Raw genomic sequence first — 14,447 nt, forward strand, 5'->3', positions numbered from 1 at the left:
TTTGTATTTCAAATGGCCTGAGGAAAGGGTTTGTTTTGTTTTTACTTCTAGTGGAACACAAAGTCAAGTTATAGAACTAGGTGTCCATTGCAATACCTGAAGAATAACACAGGGTTGTGAGTAACAGGGTGAGCAGAGGCCAGTCCCAGAAAACAAAGGAGAAACAGAGATTGCACTATCTGTGAGTAATATGCGTCTTAGGAGGTTTAAGGATTCTATAGAATCTTTATAACCATTGATAATGACATACTAATTCATCAGCTCCCAAGAACTGTACAGTAGCAACAGCTCTGCTCCCAGACTGAAAGGTGGACTGTAGAGAAGTTTTGGGAATGACTTGGCATGAGACCTCCTTCAGAGAGGCCTGATGCACATTCTATAGGACTTGTACCCCAGGTTTTTGAGTTACCCAAGGCAATGCTTTTCAAACTTTTCCTCCTCCCCTTCTCTTCCTCGCCTCCTCCCCTTTTCCCTTCTTTCCCTCCTCCTCTCCTTCCACCACAGAAGACCCACATCTTGCAAACAATCATGGATGCAGCTCTGTATCAAAAACTTGAACAAGCCTTTCATAGAATAGTACTTATTCTGTGATGCATTCTGAGAGGTTCCATTCCATTAAATTTTTAAAATCCTGTTCGTAACTAACTAAATTGATTTCAAGACTCACTAATGAGTTGTAACCCAGAATTTGAAAAGATCTTGTCTGTCGTAAGAGAGAGCCCAAGTCATGCCTGGTCTTAGGAATACTACCAAGGATAAAAGGGGCTTATGTGCCTTTGCTGCGATAGCATTTTACTCCTCCTGGATCATTTTGTTATTTAAACTTGGAATTCATTGGGGAAAAAAAAGTTCCATTTTTTTTTGTTAAAGATATTTTGCCACCGTTTGCTAGGATTCACAATAATTTAGCTATCACAGGCTAGGGCTGCACAAAAATTAATCTTTAAAGAAATCTAGCCTACGCAAGACCTATATTTTTTCTCCATTTAAGAGATGCCCCAAATACACCAAAATAACCTATCTGCAACTGTACAGTAAGACTGCAGCTTTTTTTTTTTTTTTAAAGATTTTATTTATTTATTTGACCGAGAAGAGACACAGCGAGAGAGGGAACACAAGCAGGGGGAGTGGGAGAGGGAGAAGCAGGCTTCCCGCTGAGCAGGGAGCCCAATGTGGGACTCGATCCCAGGACCCTGGGATCATGACCTGAGCCGAAGGCAGACACTTAACGACTGAGCCACCCAGGTGCCCAAGACTGCAGCTTTTAAGAGGATAGAGGGATTGCTGATACATGAGAAAGAAGTCATCACTCAAGCTGTCTCAGCCTTCTGTTCTGGGCTGTGAGGCTGTTTAACTAGTAAGGAATTGTCATCCATGAAGAAGATGCAGTCTTACCCTTCCTTATTCTTTCTTGTCAGCTTCCTAAAGGGGTGGGGGTGGACCTCAACACTTTTAATCGTTGCGTAAGATCTGATGCTTACTGTAAAGCACTTGAAATTTATTTGAGAGAACAAACTGGTGGTCTCCAGAGGGGAGGTGGGTGAGGGGATGGGTGAAATAGATGAAGGGGATCACTTATGGTGATGAGCACTGAGTCATGTATAAAATTGTTGAATCAGGGGCACCTGGGTGGCTCAGTAGGTTGAGCTTCCTTCCGACTCTTGGTTTTGGCTTAGGTCATGATTTCGCAGTCGTGGGACTGAGCCCTGTGTTGGGCTCTGTGCTCAGCGCAGTCTCCTTCAGATTCTCTCTCCCTCTCTCTCCTGCTCACTCTCTCTCTCAAATAATAAAAATAGAATCTTTAAATTGTTGTATCATTGGGGCGCCTGGGTGGCTCAGTCAGTTAAGCGTCTGCCTTCAGCTTAGGTCATGATCTAAGGATCCTGGGATCGAGCCCCACATCAGGCTCCCTGCCCAGCGGGGAGCCTGCTTTTCCCTCTGCCTCCCCTGCTTGTGCTCGTTCTCTCTCTAGCCCTCAAATAAATAAATAAAAATCTTTCAAAAAAATAGTTTTATCATAATATTATATACCTGAAACTAATATAACATTGTATGTTAATTATACTTGAATAAAAATGTATCTTTAAATCTACTTCATAACTTTTCTAAATGGTAGAAAGTTACTTTGTTTTGGAATTACAAGATTTTGAGTCCAGAATAAATAATAAAATTTGAACGTGCCTCCTTTAAAACCTGCTAGGTTGTGGTAGCTTCCTAAAATAACCAAAATTTATCCTTTTAGATATTTTTACAAGTTTCATAAGTAAAATCAGAAGAGTCTGAACAGTATTTAAAATACTTTTAAATATGCATACTTAGTAAAATACAATGTGTTTTCTTTTGAGAGTAATTTGAAGTTCATAAACCCCCAGAATATGCTGGTTTTAGTTAGATACTTTATTGCTTTGCCTAGCTTACTGACCCTTTTTCTTTGTACACTGAAATGTTCTCAGTGCCAGACCCCACACGTGTCAGTCGTCACACATGAAGGGAATACTACTGGCAGTGTCTTCCTGTAAACAGGGTTGTCAGAACATGTTTACTGAGATGTACTGAATTGGTTTTTTTGTTCCCAGTTTAATGTTAAGTGTAGTGTTAATTTTAGAGCAGATATTCATACAGCCTTCACCTAGTTTTTCCATTTGTTAACATTTTGCCACATTTGTCTTCTTTCTCCTTTTTCCCCCTTCCTCCTCTCTTCCTTTCTCACACTACTTCTATCTCTCAGTGGTTTTTTGGAACTGCTTGAAAGTAAGTTGCAAGGGTGGCCCTTTACGCCTAAATATTTCAGCAGGTATCTCCAGAGGATAAGAACATTCTCCTATATAATTGTAATGCCATTACCGGTGCTTAAGAAAATTAACATTAATACCCCTTTTAATATACTGTAGTATGGTTCATTTTGAACTTGCTTCAAAATAATGTAATCTAGGGGCACCTGGGTGGCTCAGTTGTTAAGCGTCTGCCTTTGGCTCAGGTCATGATCCCAGGGTTCTGGGATTGAGCCCCGCATCGGGCTCCCTGCTCCGTGGGGAGCCTGCTTCTCCCTCTCCCACTCCCCCTGCTTATGTTCCCTCTACCGCTGTGTCTCTCTCTGTCAAATAAATAAAATCTTAAAAAAAAATGTAATCGGGCGCCTGGGTGGCTCAATTGGTTAAGCGACTGCCTTCGGCTCAGGTCATGATCCTGGAGTCCCTGGATCGAGTCCCGCATTGGGCTCCCTGCTCGGTGGGGAGTCTGCTTCTCCCTCTGACCCTCCCTGCTCTCATGTGCTCTCTCTCATTCTCTCTCTCTCAAATAAATAAATAAAATCTTTAAAAAAAAAAAAAGTAATCTACCCCACCCCCACCTCTGTCCCATACTGGATCAAGTTCTAGTGAAGGTTCATGCATCACATTTGGTTTTTATATCTTTTTTAATCTGGAACAGTCCCTCTCTGTCTCTTGTTTTTTATGACACTGACTTTTTCAATGAGTCCAGGCTAGTTGTCCTACAGAGTGTCCCACAGGCAAAATTAATTTTTCATAAATATTTTTAAATTCACCTAAAAACCAGACTAAGTGTTCTGCACAAGTGGATGAAATATGTGTATGGTTTGTCCCCTAGAGTATGGTCTTCGGCTTGGGAGTCAGATCTTCATAAAGGAAATGACCAGAACTGGTCTGGCAACTAAGGATGGCAACCTGCATGAAGGAGACATAATTCTCAAGGTGGGAGTACCAGGATAGAGAACAACTGAATTCCTGTTTGGCTTTCTAGTCCAAATTTCACATCTGAGTGCCAACATGGTGAAGCTTTGTTGAGATGGGAGTCAATAGTAAGACAAAAGCTGGGAGGGGCCAGCAGGGTGAGATTTTTATCACAAAAACCAGACATGGAGATTTGTAATAGTGTAATTTCAGTTAAAAAAAAAAAAAAACTCAATGAATACCTTCTTCTTCCCTGTTTAAAGTTTAAGCTCCTATTCCCTAACTAAGGAAAGATGAGGGGGAGAGTTGGTAGTATATGAATGCTGAATGTTTAATAGTTTTTATAAACCTCTAGTCAGGAAACATGTTCCAGTAGTAAACCAAACCATCGTCTTGAGCTTGGAAGCTAAATAAATTAGCAGAGTAACTTAAGTATACCACAGCTCTCTCATGCCTGTTATTTGGGATCCAGCGTGCAGGGTTATATTTAATTTGAAGGATAATTCATTTTTATTTAGTCAGTCATCCTAAAGCCCATATCTGAGTAGTTGGGCAAAAGCCTTTACACTTTTAGAAGGGGAAAATACAAACTTTCTATTTCACTGTGAGTAGTTGTATTGCGTGTAACATGACCGTTACTCATGAACACAGATAAATGGAACTGTAACTGAGAACATGTCTTTAACGGACGCTCGAAAACTGATAGAAAAGTCAAGAGGAAAACTCCAGCTAGTGGTGTTGAGAGACAGCAAGCAAACGCTCATCAACATCCCATCATTAGATGACAGCGACTCAGAAATAGAAGGTAAAGAAGGGGGAGGCTTTGAGCTTAGCTGGAAGCAAGGAAGGCTGTTGCTTTTGCATTCTCCACGCAGTTTAGCATAGCCATCTAGCTGGAAGCTAAATTTCCAACAAAAGCTTCTTTTAAACTTTAATTCCAGTAAGTGGTGGTTATTTTCTTGTTAAAGTGTCTGTTGAAATTAGCTTTCCAGTATGACATTCGGGTACACTCATGAACTCCTCAGTGGACTCTGATTGAGGCCACTGAAAACAAAACTTATTAGAAAAAATGTATGTATGAGTGGTTCAAAGACCTAACCACATCCATTTGTAAATTGCTCATTCTTGAACTTTCTTGTAGATTTTTAAAAAGTAGATATGAATATTTCCAACAAAGAGAGGGTCATGGAAGATAGCTAAAATAGGTAGACACTATCGTAAAGAATCAGTCAGAATGGCTGAATACTGGTATTCACTGGTAAGCAATCTGTATCACCTCTTCTGTCTTAGGAAACAATATTCATTTCTTGAATATGAATTATACATGGGGTAACATTTTAACCATGTATAAATTACCAATAAAAATAAGTAGGCATGAAAAAAAAACAGGCATGATACTTCCTAATTACCTAGTACTGCCTTCGTGCAGAAGAATTTAGAAAATATTAAGTTCTCAAGTTTGAAGACAGACGTGTTGATTTTTTAAAGAATTACTTTATAAAATCTTAAGACTTAGTTTAGCTCCCATTATATTAAAAGTCTAATCATTTGGTTACTGCTCTGAGTGCAGTGCGGGAAAACAGAGCATGAGAAATAATCCCAACATGCTGGGTGCTTATAGGTTACTTCCTTGCTATTCCAAGTGTGGAGCTCAGCCCGCCAGCTGCATGAACATCCAGGAGCTTGCTGGAATCACAGAATTGCAGGCCCTGCCCCAGAACATCTACATTCTAATAAGATCCCAGGCGATTCATATGCACATTAAAGTTTGAGAAGCACTGTTCTGTGTGGTTAAAAATGAGTGTATACGTATGTGATCCAGTAATTGAATTTTGATTCCTCAGTAGCAGCTTTGAAAGAAAGTGTAACGAAAGAGGAACATAAAATTCTGAATTTGGCTTCCTCTTGATTCATTAAAGCCCTTCCCTTTAGAGGCTCAGATCTTCTTCAAGGGAAGACTGTTAGACTAATAGCACAGTTACTGCCTGCCTCTTTTCCATTTCCCATGTTGCCTTACCCAGAGAATAGTATCATTTCTGGTACAGGTCTTAAATATTTTAATAAGAAGTCTTTTCTTATTTTTGAAACCAGATATCTCAGAAATAGAGTCAAACCGATCATTTTCTCCAGAGGAGAGACGGCAGCAGTATTCCGATTATGACTATCATTCCTCAAATGAAAAGCTGAAGGAAAGGCCAAAGTAAGATGATGTGTACTTCCCCTCACACGTGACACCGTGAGCATATACACATACATATTTGCGGTGACGTTATGAGACATTAATGTGATGTGTGCTTAAGTTCAAGAGAGGACATGCAGAACAGATGGTCCAGAATGGGTGCCACACCCACTCCCTTCAAGTCCACGGGGGATATTGCAGCTGCGGTTGGCACAGAGAACAGCAAGGAACCCAGATACCAAGAGGAACCACCAGGTGAGGGTCCTTTTAAATGTGTTCAAAAGTGTGCTCTTGGGAATTCCAGAGGGTGGCCAGAAGGAGAGAGAAATTTTAAAAAATCATTCTTCTACATGGAAGAGGACTCCAGTCTCTTTTAATACTGAAAAAACATAAAGAATAACAGCCCTTTCCATATGCCAACAGATTGATCACATTTTGTTATATTTGATTAGTTATGGTCCTTGTGTCATCCCTGATCCCAACCCAAACTGCTCTGCTCGTAACATTTCTGACAGCAAATGTGTGGGTTTCTCCCCTACTCAGCTACCAATTCTCAAATTCTCCAGACACCAACTGGTTGTCTTTTCTGTTCAGTTCTGGCACTGTCTACCCGGGATTAGTGCAGACCCCGCAGGTGAAGGATGCTTCCAGTAAGAACTCCAGTAAGTTGCTTCCACTTCAGACACCACTCCCAATTCCCAGGTGCCACCTGTACTTTTGTCCAGCCAGCTCTGAACAAAGGGATCCCACAACCCCCTCCTCACTCAGGTTTGATAATTTGCTAGGTTGGCTCACAGAACTCAGGAAAGCCCTTTACTTACTATTACCAGTTCTTATAAAGGCTACAACTGAAGAACAGCCAAATGGAAGCAAGGTACAGGGCAAGGGGCACAGAGCTGCCATGTCTGAGAGGACATCTCCAGGCATACCACACTTCCCAGTATCTCGATGAGTTCACCAATCCTGAAGCACTCCAAACTCCATAGTTTATGGATTTTATGGAGTCTCTGTCATGTTCGTGATCAATGATTACCTCAGTCTCCAACCCCTGTCCCCTCCCAGATGGTGGGGAGGTAGGCTGAAAGTTTCAAGCTTCTAATCATGGCTTGCTCTTTTTGGTGACCAGCCCCCATCCAAGGCTATCTAGGAGTTATCTCTTGAGATCAAGAGATCCTCTACGACGCAGGAAATTCCAAGGGATGTAGCAGTTCTGTGTCAGGAATTGAAGACAAAGCAGAGAGCTGAAGATGCCCCTGGCACCCCTACCACTCCTGAAATTACAGGGATTTTAGGAGCTGTGTATCAGGAACTGGGGGCAGAGACCAAATATATCTATTTCTAATCCTGTCACAGTCACATTTTCTCTTAATTGATTAGTTGAAGTCCTTTTGTCTCCTGCTTCTGATCTCCACCCCATCCCCCAGCCCTGCCCCCATCACCCTAAAATTACCATCATGATTTTACATGCTTAAATATTTGTTGATGGAAAAGACAAATTTATGTGTTTTTTAAGTTATAAAAATACTCTCTTCTTTTGCATGTGATTGTGCACCTTGCATTTTGGAAGTTTCATTTGTTACCCTGCTTATTTTGAGAAACCATTGGCACCTGCTAATGCCTCAACATTAAACTTCACTTTAAAGACTTATTTTTGTTGTTTGATGTGATGGGATATATGTAACATAAGGTACAGACTTGAATTTTGTGGATTTTATGATCTTTGTAGAGACAGACTCACTCCTGTTAATCCAGGTTGGTAATGATACATTTTTTTACCCACAGCTCCTCAACCAAAAGCAGCCCCAAGAACTTTTCTTCATCCTAGTCCTGAAGATGAAGCAATATATGGGTATGTATTTCAGTTTCACTCTCTTCCTTTCTCCTTCCTCACAACTCAGTCTCGTTAACTGAAATCCAGAAGAATGGTGTTTTTTAACTACAGATGATGATTTTGCATATAATTAGCCACCTTTAACCTACCCCTATTGCTGGTGTTTACGAGAAAGAAATAACTTGTAGGAACGTAAAATGTGGAATTGGGGGAACTTTGTGATGTTAACTTTGAATGCTTGTCTACTTATCTGGCTACTTTTCCAGAATGTGATTCTGAGTATTTGAGTTCACTAGATCAGTAACTCCCATATAGGTGAAGTATGGCTTTACTACAGGGCCTCTGTAGGGGCTGCAGTATCCTGATGATCCTAGTGTGTGGAGGGAGGGGAGAAATGACACAGTGCTGTGCTCTGGATAATGAGAACCCCTGGTTCAGTGGTGGTCAAGAGCAGCAGCTCCTGGAGTAGGATCTGGTCTTGCTGAACCGAGGCTGTGGTGGCAGCAGGCTTTCCTTTGGAAGAATCCTGAACTGGGAGTCAGATGGCCCAACCCTGCCTTCTCTTTGCTTTCTGATCTTGAATGAGTTTATTTAAGCATCTGTATTTCTACTTACTAACCAGTTAAGTGGGCCTACTGATATTCATCTCACAGTCCCCAAAAAGATAAAGAGATAAAAAGGAGAGCTTTTTAACATGTGAATCTCTCTACAGCTAGAAGAAATGAAATCTTTCACTGCTAATGTTGGTTCCCTCTTTACAAAGAAAAATCTCCTTTCTTTTCTAAAACTGTACTCATTGTAGTCCCAACACCAAAATGGTGAGGTTTAAGAAGGGAGACAGCGTGGGCCTCCGGCTGGCTGGTGGCAATGACGTTGGGATATTTGTGGCTGGCATTCAAGAGGGTACCTCGGCAGAACAAGAAGGCCTTCAAGAAGGGGACCAGATTCTGAAGGTAGGAAAGACCATCCCTGTTTCTAGACATTACTGGGAAGGAGTGGGGTTTTCTGGGGTCTTATGAAAGGGAAGAGGAAGTAGTCTAGCTTGTGAAAATAGACCAGTTGCAGGTTTGTTGATGCCATGTGCAAGGTCTGTTTCCCTCAAATGGGCCCTGTCTGCTCAGTCCTGGAACCCAAAACTCATCCCTGTGTCTGTTGGAATTTATAGTGTTCAAGACCCTTGCAAAGATTTTTATTAGTTTGCTTAACAAAAAGAAAATTGAGATTCTAACTTGAGGCCTGGGAGGAAGATCTCTCAAAAGGTCTTGCTAATGTTTGGTTTTTGTTGATTCCTTGTCTCGTTGTCACTCTTAAGGCCATGTGCTGTACTTGAACAGAGCTGGCTATTGGCTTAGATCTCTAGCCTTGAATCCTGCCCCAGCCTCTCATTAGTTCTGTGACCCTTGTTCAACCCTGAGACTCAGGTTTCTGTATCTGTTCAATGGGGATGAGAATACCTGCCTTGTAGGGGCCCTGGGAAGATTAGAATGGGTAACATTCACAAGGCATTTAGCAGAGTTTCTGGCACAAAATAGGAAGGACAATGTCTTTTCTTCTCACCATTGGAAAATAACAAGTTGCTGCCACTCAGTATGTTGTTTACATCTAAAATTGACCAGGAACAGTTAATTAGTTAATCAAATATTAAGGTTACTGTATGTATGTTTATATGAGAAATACATACTCTAAGTATGTATGTTTATATAATCTATTGGTTTTGAAAAACAAACAGGGGCGCTGGGTGGCTCAGTCAGTTGAGTGTCTGCCTTTGGCTCAGGTCATGATCTCAGGGTCCTGGGATTGAGCCCCTCCGTCGGGCTCCCTACTCAGCAGGGAGCCTGCTTCTCCCTCTCCCTCAGCCCCTCCACCCTCCTTGTGCTCTCTCTCTCTTGCTCTGTCTCAAATAACATCTTAACAATAAATAACTCAGCTTTGACATTTCATGAGATACATTGTCCATTGACTTCTAAATAAACGTTGAGAATGTCAAGTATCTTGTGATTATATAAAAATATAGACAGTTCCTAGGGAACCGTCTTTACTGGAATTTCTGCTTCTGTAAACTTGCATTTCTTACGAGTTATTAGGGGGTCTGGTAGAAGCATCTCAGTTCAAAGGAAAGGGGAGAAAAGAAGTTGCACAATTCCCAAGGAAGCAGGCAATAGAGCACAAAAATAGGTGGTCCTCTTCCTTCTTGGCTCTTGGCCTCATTGCAGTTCAGATTTCATTTCTGGAGCAGATGAAGGGCAAAACTTGATCATGAGCTTTGCTGAAGCTTTCCAGTGATATTCTAGACCCTCTGGCTCTGGTCAGGGTCTTGAAGACTAAATATATCTGAGTGAACCTCGTGGTACCACATGATCCTAGGAAATACCATTTACCAAGTGCTACTGATAACAATCCCATCAGAGTGCCAGCTCATACCAATTTACTCTTGAGCTGATGCCAAAGAAGAAAAAGCATTATTTTCTAACTAGCGTGGGGCCATAGGAAGTCAGGAATTTGGAAGCCTTTGCTCATGAAGGTTCAAGGATAAAATATTTTTGTATCCGGGGGGAAGAGAGATTTTCTCAATTTCCATGAAAAAAATAGTGACTTCACCTCCGGGCTTGACAAACTTCTCTGTAAGTTGTTAAAGATGGGGAGAGTCATTTCCATGGGTAAAAGTCATGGTATGCAACGTTTATACTTACGAACGTGTCATGTTTCCTGTTATTACCCTGGTGAAAGACAAGGAAAAAAATATGGGAACTGGCGCCCCCCCCATCCCATCTGAAAGTCAGACAAAAGATAGATGGTCCTGGTTCTTGGGCGTAAATAAATTTTCTGTTAAAGGAGCCCTCAGTTCTACAAAGGGTCTAAAAAGACTGAGTTCGCCTATTGGGGCAGAGAAGCTGCTCTACAGTCAAAAGCTGTAGCTGATACCGAATCCTCTTCAGGATCACAGGAGACATGGCTAGGCCTGTAGACCACTAAATAGGTAACGGAAGAGGGTGTTTTCGTGGAGAGGACTGTACAACCTAACCTTCCAGTATCAAAGTGCTGTCCTGGCCTTTTTTAAATTTTTATTTATTTGACGGAGAGACAGCGAGAGAGGGAACACAAGCAGGAGGAGTGGGAGAGGGAGAAGCAGGCCTCCCACGGAGCAGGGAGCCCGATGGGAGGCTCAATCCCAGGACCACGACCTGAGCCGAAGGCAGACGCCTAATGACTGAGCCACCCAGGCGCCCCTGTCCTGGCCTTTTTAACTGTAATTTGTTTCGATGTTCCTTTTCATGGCCAAATTGAATATATGTGATGAAGTCTGTACATTTACTAATAACTTTTTTCTGCTGAGGGTTTTCAAGTGCAGCTCTTCCCTTTGTAAAGGTGGCAGACTGACAAATGGAGCGAACGCACTAGTGTGCTGTGGCAGGATGTATGCCTTCCCAGTAGCAGAAGTCTGTGTTTTCATGCTTGGCTTGACTGTCTCTTTGCTTATAATTTACCTGGTATGGTTCTTACTTCTCTTTCAGAAACTTTTATGGGATGGAAAAGAGAAAGAAACTCCTAAGTTTTTAAGTAGTTACCACATGTGACCTAATTTTGACCACTGTATTTTTGGCTTGATGGAAGGTCTGTCCCACATGGCCATAGGATGGACAAAGGGACCCTCAAGGTCTTCCCTTAAGCCCTATGGCCTTGTCGTCTTCAAATAAAAGCACATACAGTGCATATGAAAACATGTGGCCATACACACAGATTCAGGTCTACATAGATAAATGGCACAAGAAAGGATTAGATCTAAAGTGTGATGATCCCTAACTGGGGGATAGAAAGATGGGAATGAGATCTCTTAAACGCTAAATATTGTTTCAAAGGAAAAGTTAATGAGATTGCTTTAACAAATTACTTCATTTCAAAAGCACCAAGTGTCAACCTAATGCCTATTTTTACTTAATCACAAATTCCAACCTTAAATTAGGCTCAATTATTGACTTTTTTCAATGATAAAGGATTCTATAGTCCTCAATGATTGAAAAAAATATTTCATAGGAATTTATCTTTTTACTTCTTTATTATTAAAATATTAGGTACTTTAAAAATAATTTTTATACTTAACTATTTGTAATTGTTTTAAAATGATTTTAAAGGTACTGCACAAAGATCCCAAAATGTCTTTTTCTTTGTGCCACATTTCAGTTTTACTTGCTTTCTAACATCTTTCAAAAGCTATTTACTGTGTCCTCTCTGGTCGGTGGGGGATAAATGTTGTGGTTCCTTGCCAGAAATAAGTGTGTGCCAGAAGCTTAAATATATAAGCCTATGTATTAGGCTAATGCTCTTCAATTTCATATTAAAAACCTTTTAGGTGAGAGAAGCTATAGGAGAAAGGTAGAATTGGATTTTTATTTTCAGGCTTTTCTTTGAATCAATTTAAAGTGTTAATACCTTAAGCTGGGCCAGCGTGTCTGTTTGCCATAAGACTCCACCACTCCCTATAGCATTATAGTTATGTTTCATAATTGTATATTACCTCCCTGACCACCTCTGTGGGAAACTCAAGAAGAGACAGACACACAAGCATAGCAAGAAATTTTAATATGATTCAGTGACAAATCCTTGATGGAATGGCATATTTCTAAGGGACGGTTAGCAGTATGGGGAGACAGGAAGGTGTGGTGATGTGCACACAGCCCAGGCCCATAGCAGGTAATGGGAGGGCTTGTGTTGGGACACTAAAGACTTTTTTTACATCTGGGTTTTTCTTTGGGTGGGCCCTGATAAAAGCAAACAGATAAAAATCTTAGGTGGCATCTTTTTAAAAATGACTTCTTTTTTGTTGTTTTTGTTGTCTTTCTGTTTGACCTTCCTGTCAGGTGAACACACAGGATTTCAGAGGGCTGGTTCGGGAAGACGCTGTTCTCTACCTGCTCGAAATCCCCAAAGGTGAAATGGTGACGATTTTAGCTCAGAGCCGAGCTGATGGTGAGCAAATCTGGTCATTAGTTTAATTTGGGGAGTGGGGGAAGGATGAGAGAGCTATCTTGGGACCAGAATAGGTAAGTCTGGGTATTAAAAATTTGAAGTATATCTTCACACTCAATTTCTGGGTCACAGGTATGTGGAGAAAATTTGGGTACCACTTAGTGTTCTATAGAAATGTTTTCTGTACACTGAAATAATTTTACCAGTTGTGTCAATTTGGAATAAAACTGCTTTTCTGAATAGTGATCTATCCTTAACTATTGTCTGGAGTTTACTGACTTTTCCATATGAAAGATGCAAAGGGCCACGTCTTTGGGTCAGCTTCCACATTAATGCTTATCAGTCTGACAAATTGCTGCACCCTTGCAGGCCTCATTGTTCTCATCTGTAAAATGGGGGTTGATAGCATCTTCCCAGTCGGCTTCAGAGGTTGATTGGCAAGTGTATTCGGGTTCTGTAGAGAAACAGAATCCATAGGGGGTGTGTGTATATGTAGATAGAGGTTTATTATAAGGAACTATCTCACATGATTATGGAGGCTGGCAACTCCCAAGGCCTGCAGGGTGAGTTGGCAGGTTGGAGACCCAGGAGAGCCAATGATTTGGTTCCAGTCCAAGTCTGGAGGCCTGACAACTGGAAGAGCTGATAGTGTAGTCACAGTCTGAAGGCTGGCAAGCTCACAATCCAGGAAGAGCTGATGTTTCCATTTGAGTCTGAAGGCAGGAAGAAAGCTGATGTCCTAGTTCATAAAGCAGGAAGAGTTCATTTTTTTCTTACTTGGAGAAGGGTTCACCTTTCTGTTTTATTCAGGCCTTCAACTGATTGACAAGGCCCACCACACGAGGGAGCACAATCTGTTTTTTTTTTATTATTATGTTATGGTAGTCACCATATGTTACCATCATTAGTTTTTGATGTAGTGTTCCATGATTCATTGTTTGCGTATAACACCCAGTGCTCCATGCAGTACGTGCCCTCTTTAATACCCATCACCAGGCTAACCCGTCCCCCCACCCCCTCCCCCCTAAAACCCTCAGTTTGTTTCTCAGAGTCCATAGTCTCTCATGGTTTGTCTCCCCCTCCGATTCCCCCCCCCTTCATTTTTCCCTTCCTACTATCTTCTTTTTTTTTTTTTAAACATATAATGCATATTTGTTTCAGGGGTACAGGTCTGTGATTCATCAGTCTTAATGCAATTCACAGTGCTCACCATAGCACATACTCTCCCCAGTGTCCATCACCCAGCCACCCCATCCCTCTCACCCCCCACCACTCCAGCAACCCTCAGTTTGTTTCCTGAGATTAAGAGTCTCTTATGGTTTGTCTCCGTCTTGGGTTTTGTCTTGTTTCATTTTTCCCTCCCTTCCCCTATGATCCTCTGCCTTGTTTCTCAAATTCCTCATATCAGGGAGATCATATGATACTTGTCTTTCTCTGATTGACTTATTTCGCTTAGCATAATATCCTCTAGTTCCATCCCCGTTGTTGTAAATGGCAAGATTTTGGGTTTTTTTGATGGCTGCATAATGTTCCATTGTATATATACACCACATCTTCTTTATCCATTCATTTGTTGATGGACATGTTGACTCTTCCCACAGTTTGGCTATTGTGGACATTGCTGCTATAAACATTGGGGTGCACGTACCCCTTCCGTTCACTACATTTGTATCTTTGGGGTAAATACCCAGTAGGAGCACAATCTGTTTTACTCAGTCTACCAATTTAAATGTTAATCTCATTCCATAACACCCTCAGTTACACACACAGAACATTTGACCAA

At 41.3% G+C, this 14,447-nt stretch overlaps 1 protein-coding gene across 9 annotated transcripts in view; it reads left to right on the forward strand.

Annotated features, from left to right (window-relative positions):
* Window positions 1–14,447, forward strand: part of TJP2 (tight junction protein 2) — a 123,413-nt gene that overhangs the window by 91,869 nt on the left and 17,097 nt on the right. For all 9 annotated transcript variants that reach the window (XM_032427499.1, XM_032427493.1, XM_032427496.1 and 6 more), the window contains 7 exons: window positions 3,607–3,710; window positions 4,341–4,494; window positions 5,781–5,889; window positions 5,990–6,123; window positions 7,651–7,717; window positions 8,502–8,652; window positions 12,556–12,664. In XM_032427499.1, coding sequence (XP_032283390.1) covers window positions 3,607–3,710; window positions 4,341–4,494; window positions 5,781–5,889; window positions 5,990–6,123; window positions 7,651–7,717; window positions 8,502–8,652; window positions 12,556–12,664 — 828 coding nt within the window. The remainder of the gene's footprint in view (window positions 1–3,606; window positions 3,711–4,340; window positions 4,495–5,780; window positions 5,890–5,989; window positions 6,124–7,650; window positions 7,718–8,501; window positions 8,653–12,555; window positions 12,665–14,447) is intronic.

This window comes from Phoca vitulina, unplaced genomic scaffold, assembly GCF_004348235.1.
Source record: "Phoca vitulina isolate PV1807 unplaced genomic scaffold, GSC_HSeal_1.0 scaffold37, whole genome shotgun sequence".
NCBI classification, from domain to species: Eukaryota; Metazoa; Chordata; class Mammalia; order Carnivora; family Phocidae; genus Phoca; species Phoca vitulina.